Source organism: Augochlora pura, chromosome 1 (assembly GCF_028453695.1).
Source record: "Augochlora pura isolate Apur16 chromosome 1, APUR_v2.2.1, whole genome shotgun sequence".
NCBI lineage: Eukaryota > Metazoa > Arthropoda > Insecta > Hymenoptera > Halictidae > Augochlora > Augochlora pura.
Genome location: NC_135772.1, coordinates 7,568,808 through 7,584,842, shown reverse-complemented (window position 1 = coordinate 7,584,842; position 16,035 = coordinate 7,568,808). Strand labels below are relative to the sequence as shown.

Below are 16,035 nucleotides of genomic sequence, written 5' to 3'. Positions count from 1 at the left end.
ATATGTTACACTAGTTTGTATGAAGTTCTATTTACAATGAATCAGAGGCTAGTGGACGACATTGTGACTTGGCTAGATCCATTCAATGCTATCGTCGAAGCTTTCAGATTTTTTAGGTACTTTACATTTTTTTCATTTCTAATAATCTCAATTTTTCATCGCGTCAGTCTTTCTCTATTTTTATTTAGTTTTTTTTTTATTCAATCGATGTAACGGATGTTGTATCATTCTGTTAATTTAACAACCCTAAAGCGAACTCTTTATATTTTCAACGCCCCGAGTCCTAAAGTAGGTATTTTTTTTATTTATAAATCTTGACATTTGATAGCTGTGATAACTAAAAGTATATACTAATTGGATCCATTTCAAATAACATAGAACAGTAGAACTGTATTTCTATGAACCTGTCGAAAGACAAATTGGATCGCATAATTAGGTGGTTTGTGTAACAATAGTACACCTGTTTTCCACCGCTTAGTACAATTTTCCATTTAATAGAAGTTCATAAAGTTTAGTTCAGAATTTTTAGTGAAACTGCGACAGACTTGCTGCCCGTGTGTAGAAAATTCTGCAGATGCATCACTACACTGCGTATTTTTATGCAAAATAAAATTTTTCTGCATTAATAGCTAGATACTACACCTGCATAGACATTTAATTTTCGTTTGTAACAACTTCAACGAATTCAAAATAATACGAAAATATTTTACGATTCTTACAATGATTTTACTACACATTTTTGCCATAAATGCATAAAGCTGTCAAAATAAGGGAAAAGGTCTACCTTCCAAAAAATCATGGTTGACTCGAACAATCCCATAAAAACTTTGGAACAAAAATGATCGACGATAATATTAAATGCATGACGCCACTTTGATACTAAGCTAATGGACCATTTTTCAGTGTTCTATTGATAACTCTACCGATCATCTTTGGAAAGTCTACTCTATTCTGTATAAAGTAACGTGACACGACATAACGCGGTTATTTATATGCAAGAACAACGCACGGCAACGCTTACACTCGCTTGACCATATATTACTACTTTTAATTGCTCTCGCGTTGGAACGACTCAAAGGTAGCGACGATCTGTCTTGAAAGTAAAAAGCTGGCGTTGCGAGATACTGAAAGTTGTCGTGCGGAAAATCGTTGCACGAATACATAGGACATTTCCCTTTCGGAGAAGGCGATTCGTTTCGCTGACGATTCCAGCGGATTTCGCGAAAACTGTGTCGCCACGATTGTCTTCAATCAACTTTGTATTTCCTTTCTTCCCACGATATTCCGTGCGATGTTTCCCACTGAGTGGAAACGATGGTCTCAGGTTTGTACTATAGTAGTCATCCTAACGAGCTGTTCATCAACGTTTGAATTGTCTCCGTCGATCATTTCTTCTCGAAAAGAAGAATTGAAGAGACATTATATCTAATGTGAAAATAATCTCAATGTGAAGAAAATATATCGTAATGGGCTTATCGTTTGAGTGTCCTCTTAATTCATCAATTCGCTGTGCCGATGAATTTGGAAAATGTGCAGACTAAAATTCCCTCCGTGTGAGTTCCGTTTTTGCATATCTGACGTAAGTACTTCATATATAAGATGTGAACTGTTATTTTTCTATACAGTAGACCGGTGAGTAAAATACACGAAACGAACTACAATAAATAAGAAGTTTGAAAATCGTTCATTAAATACCTATAAACGTGAAATGCTAACTCATTTAGTTTAATAATGTCGATACGCATGCTGCGATACTCCTACGTAATACACTACTTTCTCTGTGGAGTAGTTTAACTGACACCGTCTTTTTATGGAACAATTATATTGCAGACAACGCGTGATTTGTATGATTTTATAACTAGACATCCTGTACTATACTTTTATTGTGCCTTCTCTCCTCTATAAAGCTGAAATATAAATATAGTAGTCTCCAGTTACTTCATCGAACGTCGTGACGCGAACGGAATGTACTTTCATCAATTTCAAGAAAAAGAGATAACAAAAGCACCAAAGTCTGACCGTTACATCTTCTTCTTCAGTTCGTCCTTCTCTTCGTCGTCACTGGTGATAATTTGTACGCTTCTGACAGGCCCGGTCTTCCTGTATCTGGACGCCGGCGTAGTCGTGGTCATCATCGGAGTGGTCATCATGGGAGTGCGCTCGGCATTGATGGCCAGCTGCAGCATCCTCAGCAGTAGAGCCTCTCTAATAGGAGCCGGCAAGATCTCGTCTCCGTCATCGGTGACCTCCTGCGTGTAGAACTTCTGTCTGTAAACTCGCTTCGCATACCTGCCGTCGTTGTATTCCTCGTATTGTTGTGGTTGATAAACAGGGGTCAACGCTCTGGTGTAGACAGGTCGACGAACTGGCACCCGGTCGCCATACTGAACGGCTAGCTGTTGGTCGTAGCCGATGTCGGGTCTCGGGGCTGGTGCTTGGTAGCCAGGTTGGTAGGACGGATACGGTTGCTGATCGTACAATGCGTCTTCTAGGTAAGTCTTCGGATAAGACAAAGCCTGAACGCCGTATTGGCTGACCAGCAGCCTTCTTAGCAGCATTTGGAAGTCACGACGACTGAGAGGAGGAGCGATTGGATTTGGTGGCTCAGGCGGTAGAGCGATGGTGCTGCCTCTGTACGGATACTCGGGGGTCGACGAGTACTCTCTGTCATCCATCGTTGGGGTCACCGCCTGTGGCACTGGTCTCAGAATTGGCCTAGGTCTCTGGTCGGGCTCTGAGTAAACCATTGGTCGCGGAAACGGTCTAGGTCGTATGTAACCCGGTGTCACAGCGACTCTAGGGTCCTCCTCTTGTTCAGGTAAAGGATTCTCCGTCAGGTAATGTATGTTCGCGTCCGTAGTGGTTGAGTAGATCGGCTGCTGGCCTGGCAAAGGACGCAGCAATACTCTGTTGATTGGGACCTGCCTATAAGCCGGATCCTCGTCGATGTTAGGCTGAGTCGGCAGAAGAATCCGACCTCCTGGCAATTCCCGCAGGAACTGGTCCGGCTGTTGTCTGACGAATACAGGCTCCGTGCTCTGTCGGATGAAGTCTCTGGTCTCGGGTACCCGGGACACCGGCACTCGAGTTTCATCCCGGGTTGCCTTCGCTTCTGCTTCGTAAGCTCGGGAGCTATCGTATTTGACGTTTTCGAATCTCGCGGGCCCAAGATTCTCTCTGTTGACGTACACCTTTGGTCTCTCGATGCGATTAGGCGAGACGCGTTGGAGAACCCTTGGTGGCGTCGATGTGGTGAATAGGGGACGCGTTGTAGACAGGGAGCCGCCGTATACATCGGAGTGGTCGTCGTTGTTGGCCTCCACGATGGGATTTGATTTGGTAGTGTCCTCGTGCAGCTGCCTTCTCAGCGTGTTCCCAGTTGTGACCTTAGCTTCATCGTCCTTCTCCACAAAGTCCTCCGAGATCGGACGCAGAGTCTGCTCAATCGGTCTTTTAGCAAATATGATCCGCCTGTAAGTGGAGGTCTTGTCCTCCGTGCTCGGCCTGTTGATCTGTGAATCTTCGTCCTCCGCACTCTCCTCCTCAATCACCAGAGGTCTTTGCTGACCGTTGATTACGAAACGTGGTCTACTTTTGCCGGTTCCCTTCAAGTAGTGACCGAATATCGACTTTGGCGGCTCGATTGTAGTGGTGGTCGTCGTCGTGGTCGATGTGGTCGTTGCTTTTCTGTTTCGCGGTATCGATTGTACCACCGATGATTTTGTGGTAGGTTCGGTGGATGATGAATAGACGATGGTTGGCTTCTTAGTCGTAGTTGTGCGATTTACACGCGGAATGCTCTGCACGACGGACACGTGTTCCTGCAATGGTGACACGGTGGTTGCTTTAAACCCTGTCCCGTTAGAGGAGGAGTACGACACCCTTTTTATTTCGCCGTCTGCGTCGACGAAACCGAACGTACCCTTGATGTTGCCTAGAACGTCGCGACTCTCGACCTGACAATCATTTCCTACGTTCAGACATAGTTCGCACATCTTCCTTTACTATTCTACAGTTTCCTTGTCTTACGTAAAATTACTTTAATTTCTTAGTTGTGAGACCCAATCTTTAATCTTTCTTACATATTTTAGCAATCACATTCTATACATTTATAACAATATATGCAGATTCTTCCAGCAATTTCATTTATAATTATTTTAAAATGTGTCAATTCTACGAATACGTGTTGTGAGATTTTTTATTGAAGTAGTAAGACTAGTGAACTTGTAATTCTAGAAATTAATATTTTTCCACGACGACATTGTTCACGGCTAAAGTGTTAAAACATGCATTGAATTGAGTTAACATGCTTCTTCAGTTATTTTCCTGTAATGAAGCAATTGGTTTTTTAATGCCTGTTTAATTTGCAAACGTGTTGTTATATAAATGTATAATTTATTGATTGAATGTTTGAAGATTGCAAAGAAGAATAACTTAAATGTTCTTTGTTATATAATTGTACATTGTTTTAGTTTCAATTGCCGTATTAAAACATTACTGAATAATTGATGAAATAGTAAAGAGAAAACTATACCTTCTACATGAAAAAGAATTATACAATGCATGCAATAAGGTGTAAACAAGCATATTAGTCAAATATAGTCTGTGCGATGTCAATACAACACTCGGTAATATTCTGTCTTTTGAATATTTAAATGATTATATGTTGTTATAAAAGCAATACGTTGACTGTAACTAATGACAGCTAACTAATGCGTCATAATCCTTAATCGATAATCTACGGATTTTATGCATTTATGACAAAGATGAATAGAGTTTATTTATGATAAAACTGTCAGAGAATTAGCAGAATTTAAATATATTGTCACACGATCTCCAAGTTACTAACTTTATTGAAAAAGAGAAATTAATTCTTATTCGGTCTTCGTTTTTCCTGACTAGTTTGCGCAATACGATTAACGCATACTCGATGAAGCAAAATATTCTTCGTGTTTCGGAAATTGTGTTTTATAAGGAATGAGAGCCGTTAGAATAATCGTGGGAGCCAGTATACCCGATTTATTTGTTATTGTTCGCAAAGTGCTTGATTCTATGTTTAGAGTAGGTTACGTATAATATGAGTCGTTCGTAAGAGTATTAAGTAATGGGCATACGCCCATTTCATGCCTTCTGCATGAAACAGTGCAGCAGCCGCAAACTGTTACCTTGAAAGATCCATCGCCAGCTTCATAACCGTACGTGTAAGAGCCGTCTTCATTCACTTTCCTGATCTGTTTCAAGATCGCTACCTGCTGGTCGTGATGTGTCTCAGATGTTTGCTGATCCGTGACGTTTGAGCAACCAGCAGTTGCCAGACAGAAAATTGCCATTAACCATGTCGTCATCTTCAGAGTTGGTGGTGATACTATCTATAGGCAAATTACACAAAATCTGAATAAACGGGCTATCCCATTTGTCTCTCGACAATTGCAATTTTCCATTAAATGTATCGCTTTTTACTCATGCAACATTGAAAGTGTTTTAAGCCTGAAATTAAATCTTTTCACTGACTCGAAGAGCTTTGTCCCACTCTTGCTCAATCAAAACGAAAGATACCGAACTGGTGGAAAAATTTAATATACATTCACTGAGAATTGAATTATGAAAATTGATAAACTGTTCCTCAATTTCTACTATTATCAACATTACAACCCTCTCGATATTTTCCTCGAATTAATTTATTTCTCATTAATGAAAGACGTAAATTGATTTGCAATTTGTCAGATAAATTATAACTTGCTAATTTTGTTTGACACCATGTCTAATTGTTATTACTAGTTTGCAGATTTTTATCAATTGCATATATTGTTTGTTAATACCATTTGCAATTTAACGTTACGAATATCTTGAAAATTCTAGTTTGCATAAAAATCCGCAGCATACTTGTCACCCTTAGTTTAATTACTATATACTACGAACGATATTTCCGTCTAGCTAACTCATGATTGGCCAACAAGATTTAAATAACAGCAAGAATAATAACGTGTCAAGCACTACGAACCACTTTGCACTAAATTTTACATAATTTTCCTCGTACGTGCGGCGTCGACACTAGTGATCAATCAAGAACACTGTCACGAACCGCCGATACACTGATAAAATCACTGTTCCCGCGGACGCACTGCGTACCGGACCAGTGGTTTGCTTTGCAATTGAAAGTTATGGTTTGAGAATCTGGCCACGAAATGATTCATTAGAGAGATTTTCAATCGCGCGGCATACACGTTGGTGAACTGGTTGAGTTGTAAGAGCTGGGAAGAGTAAGTACCTTGTAACTGGAAACCATGTTACCGCGGATGCGGTGAACGTTCTTAACATCGCGTGGGGTGCTGCTCGCCGTTATATATAGAGTGACACTCTAGACAACCACCACCCTTTCCACCATGTCCTGCGAACACACTCCTGTCACACATTCAACCGTGATGGCCCCTAAACGTTCATTATGGAAAGGTATAATGGACGGCAAGAAAGTTCCTCAGTCTGCGGAAATGGAAACTACGTATAGATCTCGGTGTTTCTTGAACTAGTTTCTACATGAACATTAAGTTACTGTAGCAAGTTTTTGTCACATAGTTTCGTACATATTTGTGTTAATTCTATGTTATTTCAGATTTTATGTAGTATGGCAGATATGATTTTCGATCTTGAACTATGATAGATGACCAGAAACTAGTGAAAAGATTAAAAGACTGCATGAACACTGTTAAGATCCGCCGTCTAGTAATCAATTGTGGCTCCTTGTGCAAAATTACAGTTTTCTGTGTTAATTGCATGAAACAAGAGTTTAATAAAAATGTGATTAATAAAATGAAAATGGTGAACAAAATATTTTTGAATTTTTTTGACATCTTTGCCGCACTGTATTTCGTTTACCCATTTCTGCTATAAATGTATAAAATCTGCAATCTGTATCTGAACATGATGCATTCAATATCCAAAACTAATCTGATAATGCTTTAGTATTTATCTATTCTAGTTTATGAAGTTCCCGTAAAAATTTCATATGAGTAACTACAAGTAAATGTTCTATATAAAATAGGATATTATTTATTTATTTATTTAAGCCCATTTCAGGCCTTTTAATAATTATTTCATGGCATAGGTCACAATATTTGTAATGGAAATCATTACAATCCTATTTTTTTTTTAAATTCTCGAGGTCTAAGTAAATCCTATTAACTTCATGAATTACTTTTTACTGAACGGAAAGAAATAAAGAGAATAAAAATTACAAGTACAGTACCTAATAGCCAACAAGAAAAGGATACTCTTACCGTGTGAATTTCCCGTACAATAAGAGAAAAGTTGCAGGAAGAATTAGCGGTTCTTTGAATTTTGCGTGCTGTACACGAAATGAAAATGAGTAAAGGACATGTTAAAAGTTGTTTAGCAGTTGTGGATCACGATGAAAGTGTACGCAAAACGGTCGTCACGAGAAAGAACGGAAGTCTCCTTGGCAGAGATGAAGAGGAAGTAGCGACGACAGAATGGAACACGAAGTTTTGGACTTGCGGGGACACAAGTGAAAGCCACGTGGGAGTTCGCGGCCAGGTAAGAACAGTAGTAGACTGTAAAATCTGTAACAATAGTTCCCATAGTGTGCAACACTCTTATTGTGGTATTCGTTCTATTCTAGACACTCCCACAGGACAATTATTACATCATGCAATTTCCTTGGAGTTTCGTACATAGTTTTTTGATGCCACCTTGATATGCCTTCTGTTGGACCTATCGGTTGTATATCTTTCGCAGCATACCACGTTCTTGCGTTTCTCGCAAATACTCGTTGGCAATAGTCGTGTGGTGTTTTTCTTCAGTGATTCCGACACGTTACTTATAATTTTAAGGTAGGCGTATTGCTCAACTTTGCAGTTACAGCTAGACAGAAGATCATTACGCTAAACAACATCTCGTTGCTCCAGTTTACGAAAATCATTAGATTTTAACTTGGTTAGGTTTATGTATGCATACATGTACTTGTACCAATACTTGCATTATATTTAAAGCGGATAAGTGATGTAATCAGTCGAAACAAAAATTCTATTAGATTTAATCGTGTTTTATATTGTATTCTTTTGTTTTATTTTTTATCACATTTTATTTTGCTTTAAAACATAAAGAAGAAACTTTTTTTATTCGAATCGATAGTAGATGCTATACTCAAATCACGGGGCGCGAAGATATCGTTCGTTGTGCAATTTATTCGGTTAGGATAATAACAGTGTGTTTCTATCAGCCGCGAGAGTGAGATATGTATATTTAAGGACGCGCAACGTTGAATCCGACTTTCCGGAAGAAGTTAGTGATGGTGTTAATTGTAACACAACTACAGGCCCAACGTTATCACGTGTGTACACAGTTGGCACGCCTACGTCATTACTCGTGGAGCGAATTGCATTCTTCTTCTGGGCGAGTTTAACATACCTATTTCATTTTCAGCATTTCGAAATCCCGAAAAAGTTCTCTGTATGGCACAATCTCCTAATGCTCTAGTGGCACTGATGAAATTGGTCGATTTTAAGCTCGTAAAAGTATTTAGTACGTATTCTTTTATAGACCATTACATTAGGTGCATCGTGTGAACTAAAATCAAAATAATCGGAGGAGATATATTCATTGAAATATATGTATATTAGTCTTGTATCAACAAAATTATTCCATTAAAATGTGTATTTAATAAAATATTACAAACACGGGAACTATTGAAGAAATAAGTAACGCTCTCATGTGTGAATATACCATATTTGTATTTGTGCAACTCTTTAAGGAAGAATTTAGTAAAATGTACTAAATTAATTTAAACATGTTACGAGAAACAAGTGACGAATACAATTCAACAGTAACTCCATTTACGCTGCACAAAGTGTTTCCCACACTAGATACATATTTTATCATTTCCAATGAATTATCGAACGTTTAATGACTCATTGATGGCTTGAAACGCCTTGACTATACCACCGTTCAAACGTCATTGATTCCACGCTACTGACCGGTGTGGGACAGTGTAACCTGTAAACGATAATTCAGTCTACGAAGGCAACTCAAGGTGAACGAAATCTTACACGTATCTTATACTTATATGTTTTAATGTCAGCTATCTCTATTATCAAACGAAACAGTCGTTCACCAATTTCAAAACAAGTCTAAATGTTAATTATATTTTACAATATCTAAAATTTTTTGCTTTAAATAGACGGACAAGTTTATTAAATCAGTAGGGTAGCAAAAATCTAGAATTAATCATTTCCTTCAAGTTAATATTTGCAAATAAATCGTGTATGTAAAGTCAAAAAAGAAGAGTGAACTATGCATTACATGATCGACCCAAATTAATAGAAGGCTACGTAATTGAGTTCTCTACTCATTGTCACTATAAATCTAGTTTTGAATCATTTTAGCAAATCATCTTGTAATGTCACCAGCGTGCATCAACTTCTTTGCGTGTACATAATCAATGTCTCGTCAGACTTATTCTTACGGATGGCATTAACAACAGTGAATTATGTCAGCACGCGTTACATACGTTTGTCACATAGTTAAAGTGGAAATGAACGTCGTTGTTTTAATCTTTAACTAAACAGCAGGATGTTGCATAGAACATCATGCATTCTCACAAGTTCATCCTGTATCGCGTGACTGAGTTTGATAGGGAAGCATCGTTAATTAACTCTCTTAGAAATTTATAATTGGGCATACCTACAGAGTAGATAAGCGTTTGTCTGAAAGAAGTTCTACATGAAACAATTACAAGTACTTATCTTTATAAACTTTTTGACAATGTCTTGTCAAATCAAAAATTTCAAATTTCAAAACAGCTTAATTCATGTGAACAGATATTCGTGTAGAAGTTGAATAAAAAGAATAATGTATTTCTTGTTCGATGTCTTTTTTTTCGAATTCATGTCGAATTTAAAAATTTTTGAATTCAGCGAACATGCGTACTATTGAATAGATATCAATGATAGACATAATGTCATTTTTTTCAATAACTATACACATATTTATTTGAGACATATATTTTTCAAAAATGGTATCTATAAATTGTCATCACGTTGAATAGAAGTCATCGCGGAAATTATGTCGTACAATAAATATTATTATATTCTTATATTAAATATTAAATATTAAATATTAAATATTAAATAATTATATTGTTATTTAATATATATTAAATATTGTTCTAAATTTACAACAAGTGTTAAGATTATTAAATATGAACATTAATTTTATTTATTAAAGTTAATTTAAATATTAGTATAAATTTATTATGTTCTTTCACCTCACAAACGGACAGAATTTTCCGATAAATCTAATACTTTAAGAGTAGCAGGCGTAAATTTTACACATTTTCAAATTCGACGACGAAATTTGTCGTCAACGACAAATTGATCGCTTCTGTTTTGATCGAAGTTAAATTATAATTACATAGTGAATTTTATGCATTTAATATAAGAATGAATGCATCAAATGCAAAGCAGCAGAAACGTCTAAAAAATTTAACACTGTTTAATTATTTTTTACTCACAAAAATAATTAAAAACGAAAGTACATGTTTATGAAGTTCCTGTTTGCACTACAATTAATGCAAACAGATCCTATATTGCATACAAATTCATAGTCTGGTTATAATGTTATATTCTTCAAAATAACACAAGGATGATCTGGAAGTTTCGACAAATATAACCTTGGCATTTTTATTTTATATTTTTTTTTATTATCCATATTAAAACATTTAGAACGTTCAAATTATGTTGGTTACTTGTATATATGTATATATGAAATATTTCTTTAGCTGGTCTATTAGAATAATTTAATATCCGCAGATGATATCAAAAATAAACTTTCAAAATTCTATATAATAATTTCGAGATGTCAAGATTGTAAATAGAGCATGATAGTAACAATATTTTAAGCATCATTTTCTGTATGTAGATTATTAAAAAGTATACGTATTGGCAACCGGTATCATGGTAAGGTGTTGGTAAAAATATATTCAGTACAATGTATACTTTTGTTTATACCGTCAAAAATAATATTTAAATATAAAATGAACACTGTAAACATGAATTAAAAAATTTATATATCCAACATGTTTTTCTTGATTAAAGTATAAGAATTCTTATTTCTGATTAATCAACAATCGGTAAAATAGCGCACTGAAGAGCGAGTCACAGCTTTCGCTAGTATGTTGTGGGCAGCGTTAACTCTGTAGAATGATTGGTAAGTGCTTCACCTTCTAATTTGAGGTCATTATCATAAGTGAGTGAAGTTCAAGTATGATTGTTTATATCACTATAGTAAAACAAGTTTTTATTAAATACAGTTGCATAGCATATAATATCAATATTATATCGGTTTTATTTTTTAATAGTTTAATAATTTTAGCAACTTTTTGTCATTTATGAATATGTTATAATTTATTGTTTACTATAATTATAATAATAATTTCTTATTATTGTTATAATCGTTCATATGTTAATTATTACAATCATTCCATATAAAACAGACTACTTATTTACGTTATTCAATTTATTTATTCAAAATAATAATATTATCTTTAAATAAATTTCACATTAAAAATATTTCAATTGGCATGAAACTTATTTTTCTACTTGAAAACAATTATTATTAAAATCTATTATAATGTTTGAATCCTCAGGATGCATATGGATAACAAAAGTAATTACTACAATACACATTAATTTCTTTATCACATGTTTCATCGACACATTTTTATTATTCATTACATTAAAGTTCCAAGTATAAAATATGACTGAATTTGAATATGCAATCAACACTGTAATTCAATAATTTTGAAAATTAGTTGTTTGCTATAAGTAAACTATTATATAAACTACATATAAGTAATGAACAATATAAGTAATTGAACAAGCATGAAATGTGTGATTATATAATAGTTGGCTTGTTAGATTTAGAATTAAATGTCACAGATATAATATAAGAAAGCGCACGAATAAAAATATATTAACAGTTCTCTAGACTCCATTCTTTGATAGACATTTCTATAAACAGACAATGCAGAACAGTTCAACGACGACGGCTCGAGAAACATTTATCACTCTCAACATGTTGAAATTTTCCTTCACACATAGATCATTCGATGGCTTTCGCAATTGCGTGTCAAATTGAAACTTAAAAAATTATGTATGAGTAACGGTCCGCCTTATGTATAGTTGGCCTGATTGATTTAATACTTTAACTAGAACCTTCCGTTTTCAATCGCTTTCACCGATGCAGGCACATTCCACTTTTACCACAAAAGCGAAATTATTTATAATGAATTATATATCCGCTCCCATTCAACGACTATTTTCTGATCATTGTTTCTCACTAAACATCCGCCTTCGTTTCCCATTATTTTGAAAAGATTTACTGATTTGTTCTAAATTTGTATTACACAAAGCGTGAAGCTTCTATAAGTTGTCGAAATTAAAATTCTTGAATTTGCTGGATAAATGTTAATGTTAAAATTACATCACATCAACGAATGGTTTTTTTAACTTAAAAAAAAAAAACACATTCCAAAGGTATTTGCATATCTAGACTTCGTCATCTATTTCAATGATTATCTTTATTTTATTTCGGAAACAGAAAAAATTAAAGTTATTCAAAGAAATATTCTTTCATCTTTGAAATGCGTATATATTATTAGGAAAATATCATAGAATTTTAAACTTGTTCCAACGCCATTTTATTACACATTACCGTGTTCGATCCGATCGCGGAATTCAATCTCCTCGAGAATTTTATCCGTAATTGGATGAAACGGTTACATATGTACTCCGATTATGAAGCGATGAGTGAAAAGTGACTGTATAACGTAGATCTCTGGTGATGTAATGAGCCTTGCACACCAGAGACGTAGACTTCCTTACGTTTCTAATTTCTTTTTACGGAAGTGACTTTCGTACGCGCCTAACTACATGTAGTAAAACACGACCAGAAAATATTGTGTTGTCTGGAAAAACTAGTTAAACGTATCTCTCAACTGTGTCAACTTTTTTTATGTCTAACGAATTTTATATTAATAGTTTAATTTCTTTTTACAATATCATTTTTTACGAAAATTATGGTATTAAGCATTCTTCAATTCATTGAAAATACAATCCAAGCTGCGCAGTTTTTTTTTAGTTCAATATTAACAATATAATAATAATTTATTTTTGATGTTTAATATTCAAGCAAACATTTCATTCCAAAGTACTTTAAATTAATATATGAATTGAGAATAAAAAACTGTATTCGGTTGAACATTTTTAAATATTCGGAAACGAAATGTTTGCTCGATTACTAAGTCCTATTCTGAAAAATTTAAATGCTAAGCACACGAGTGCATTCAAACTGTCCTAGAATCTGAATTGGTAGTGAAATTATTGGTGAATTATTATTGAATGGTTATTGGGTAATATAGAAAATCAAGTTCACTTTTGCATTTTCTTCGAGTATAATACATCTCAAAATATAATTGCTGAAAGTGTCCAATAAAGAACTTGTTCTAATTTGTAATGTGAACAAAAGTTCGTAAAGAGATGCAAATTCCATTTAATTGTCAAACGATTTGCAACATTTCTGAAAACTTGTTTCAATTATTTTTATAATTGGAAACCGCAGGAATTCTATGCCGACGGAATAGTAGTTTTACCCACAAGATGGCAGGAGATCATTCGTTAGAACGAAACATAATCACCGAGATAATTAGTGCAACTACCGATTAATACTTGAGATAGCTCTACAACTATTACAACCACACAATATATCGACTAATTAAAATCTTTATAGTTACTAAACAATCGATGAAATACTTACATGCGCGAATGTTGTTGTAGATTGAACTATCTAATCCAATACAGTAATTAATTCTATGCAGGTTCATGTCTAAATCGGACTTTGGAAATGTATATTTAGGCTTTTATTTGCACGGTACACACCTGCCGGATTATGGATTCGTGAAATGTTTCACCTCGAGTGTTAGGAAGAGAAAGTTCTACAAAATGGAATATTTACCATCTGAAAACTCTGTTGTCAAATAATTACCACACAATTGATCTGCTGAAAAATCGCGGAAGAAGGGCGTCGACAGTATCTTTTTGTTGTACTTACGGCTCTGCGGGTGCTTTTACTTCCTTCCTTTCTTTTTCCTCACAGAGTTCACCACTGTAAACGATCCAGGTGTTCAACAATGAAATAAATGACACGTCGGCGTTTGTTACGATATATCTTTCTTTGATCACGTTTACAAATAATATAAAAACAACTCTAAACGTAAGAAACGTTTTCCTTACCGGCACAGTAATGAACGTTATAAATTGCTAAATAGCTAAACAATAATGCTAACGAAGAAATATTTACAATGTGAGTAGACAAAGAGCATATCGACACGTCTGCGTGGTACCGCTAACAAAAACTTGCGAATTCTATCATTACTAAATTGTTTCAGATCCGTAATTATGCCAATCTTCAATCTAGTTTCGCAGTTGTACCGATCCTCGCTCCAGATTCCCATCGTTTTTCCTTCAGATTATTCTCGATTATAAGAAATAACAAATCTAGATTGTCATTACTACAAATAGTTATTCATAGTTATGCCAATGTATGCTATAGATTCACAATTTTTATATTGACTTTCGCTCGAGATTCACAGGTATACTGATTGTAATTCGAATTTCGCCAAGATATCAATTTTTACACGGAATCCACGATTTCACTCGGCTTTGTTCAAACTCGTTATTAACACGTCGACTGCCATGAAAATTTTACATGTTACTTCTTGCCATGAAAGAGGTTTTAATGCTAAAAATTATCATAAATAACGATCAAACGTTGAGTAATGCGCTTAACCTTACTACAATTTTGGAATCTCTGACAAATAACTATTTTTGAGAACACTGTGACAAAATAGTTGCTGATAAACACGTGCTTCATTATTAATATTATTTAAAAATTTCGTAATCGTCGTCAGTTAATTGATCTCTATAATTGCATGCTGTATGCGTCTAATTTTTTTTTTAATATCTTGCAATCACAGAATGATATTCCTAATGATTTTCGATTCTACATTCGTTCGAAATGTGTCAAATATAGCGCATTACAATTTTTAACTTTTCTAAAAGCTTTGCTGTAATAAAAATCATGAATACTTCGGCACATTTTTATGATTAATCAGATTACTCGTACCTTTTACAAATACTCCGTTAACAATATTTTTCTTATTTCAATCAAGTGAATAGTAACGTATTAAAACGTTTCCTGTCGCACGTATCATTTTCAGTATACTTTGAAATTCATTCTTAATATAAGCGATATTTGAAACAAAAACAATTATAAGAATATTCTTCGTTTCGTTAAATACGTAATTTTGATAATGTTGTTATGAAACGTGTACCATTTTCGGTGAACACGTCCCACGTGGTCTGAGAACGGCTCCTGAAAACGGGCTGTCAGGAGACGTGTTAATTAATGGACAGAATAAACAGAACGAACTTGACAATTGCAGGCGGAGCGTGTACCGTTCTGCGCCGAGAGAAAACGCTCGTTAATAGTACCCGCTATAGAGCGAACCTTTCGGTGCGTGTGAAATCTGTTTCGTGTGATCGCCGGTCCACGCCTTTCGATTTACGATCGCGCCACGGATCTCCGCGGGCATACGTGCGCATTGGTTCGCCACGGGATCGAGTCGTAGGATGCATTAGATTCGAATCGATTCTCATACTCGCGACAGGGAATGCAAATAGAAAGTTCCTCGGAGTCGAATAGAATGTCCCTGCGCACCGAGACCACGCCAATGAAAGTTACAGTCACTTTTCTGCAGACGGCCCAGGACCGATCGCACTTCGGGCGGGCTTGCAAAAGTTTCCGTTGCAAAACATCGATACCGTACCTGATATCACGCCCAGATTCGAATTCTGAGAGGAGGATTGCGAAGGCTTTAGTATCAGACTACGCTAGAAACTCGATCGAAAAGTCCGGAAAGTGTCGCCTTTTTGGTACGAAACACTTGAGATATTTCATGTTTGT

The 16,035-nt window shown here is 35.4% G+C and overlaps 1 protein-coding gene across 1 annotated transcript; it reads right to left on the bottom strand.

The window, feature by feature from the left end:
* Positions 1-2,021: 2,021 nt before the first annotated feature.
* On the bottom strand, positions 2,022-6,286 carry LOC144469584 (uncharacterized). The gene is made up of 3 exons (XM_078180026.1): positions 6,269-6,286; positions 5,166-5,369; positions 2,022-3,956 (listed from the first exon to the last, which is right to left on the bottom strand). The coding sequence occupies exons 1-3, from the start codon at positions 6,284-6,286 to the stop codon at positions 2,022-2,024; spliced, it is 2,157 nt and encodes a 718-aa protein (XP_078036152.1).
* Between the last annotated feature and the right edge of the window lie 9,749 nt (positions 6,287-16,035).

Coding starts and splice junctions, on each gene's coding strand:
- LOC144469584 (XM_078180026.1), bottom strand. Junction 3,957..5,165: donor CTGGCGATGGATCTTTCAAG/GTAACAGTTTGC, acceptor AATGATTGTCAG/GTCGAGAGTCGCGACGTTCT.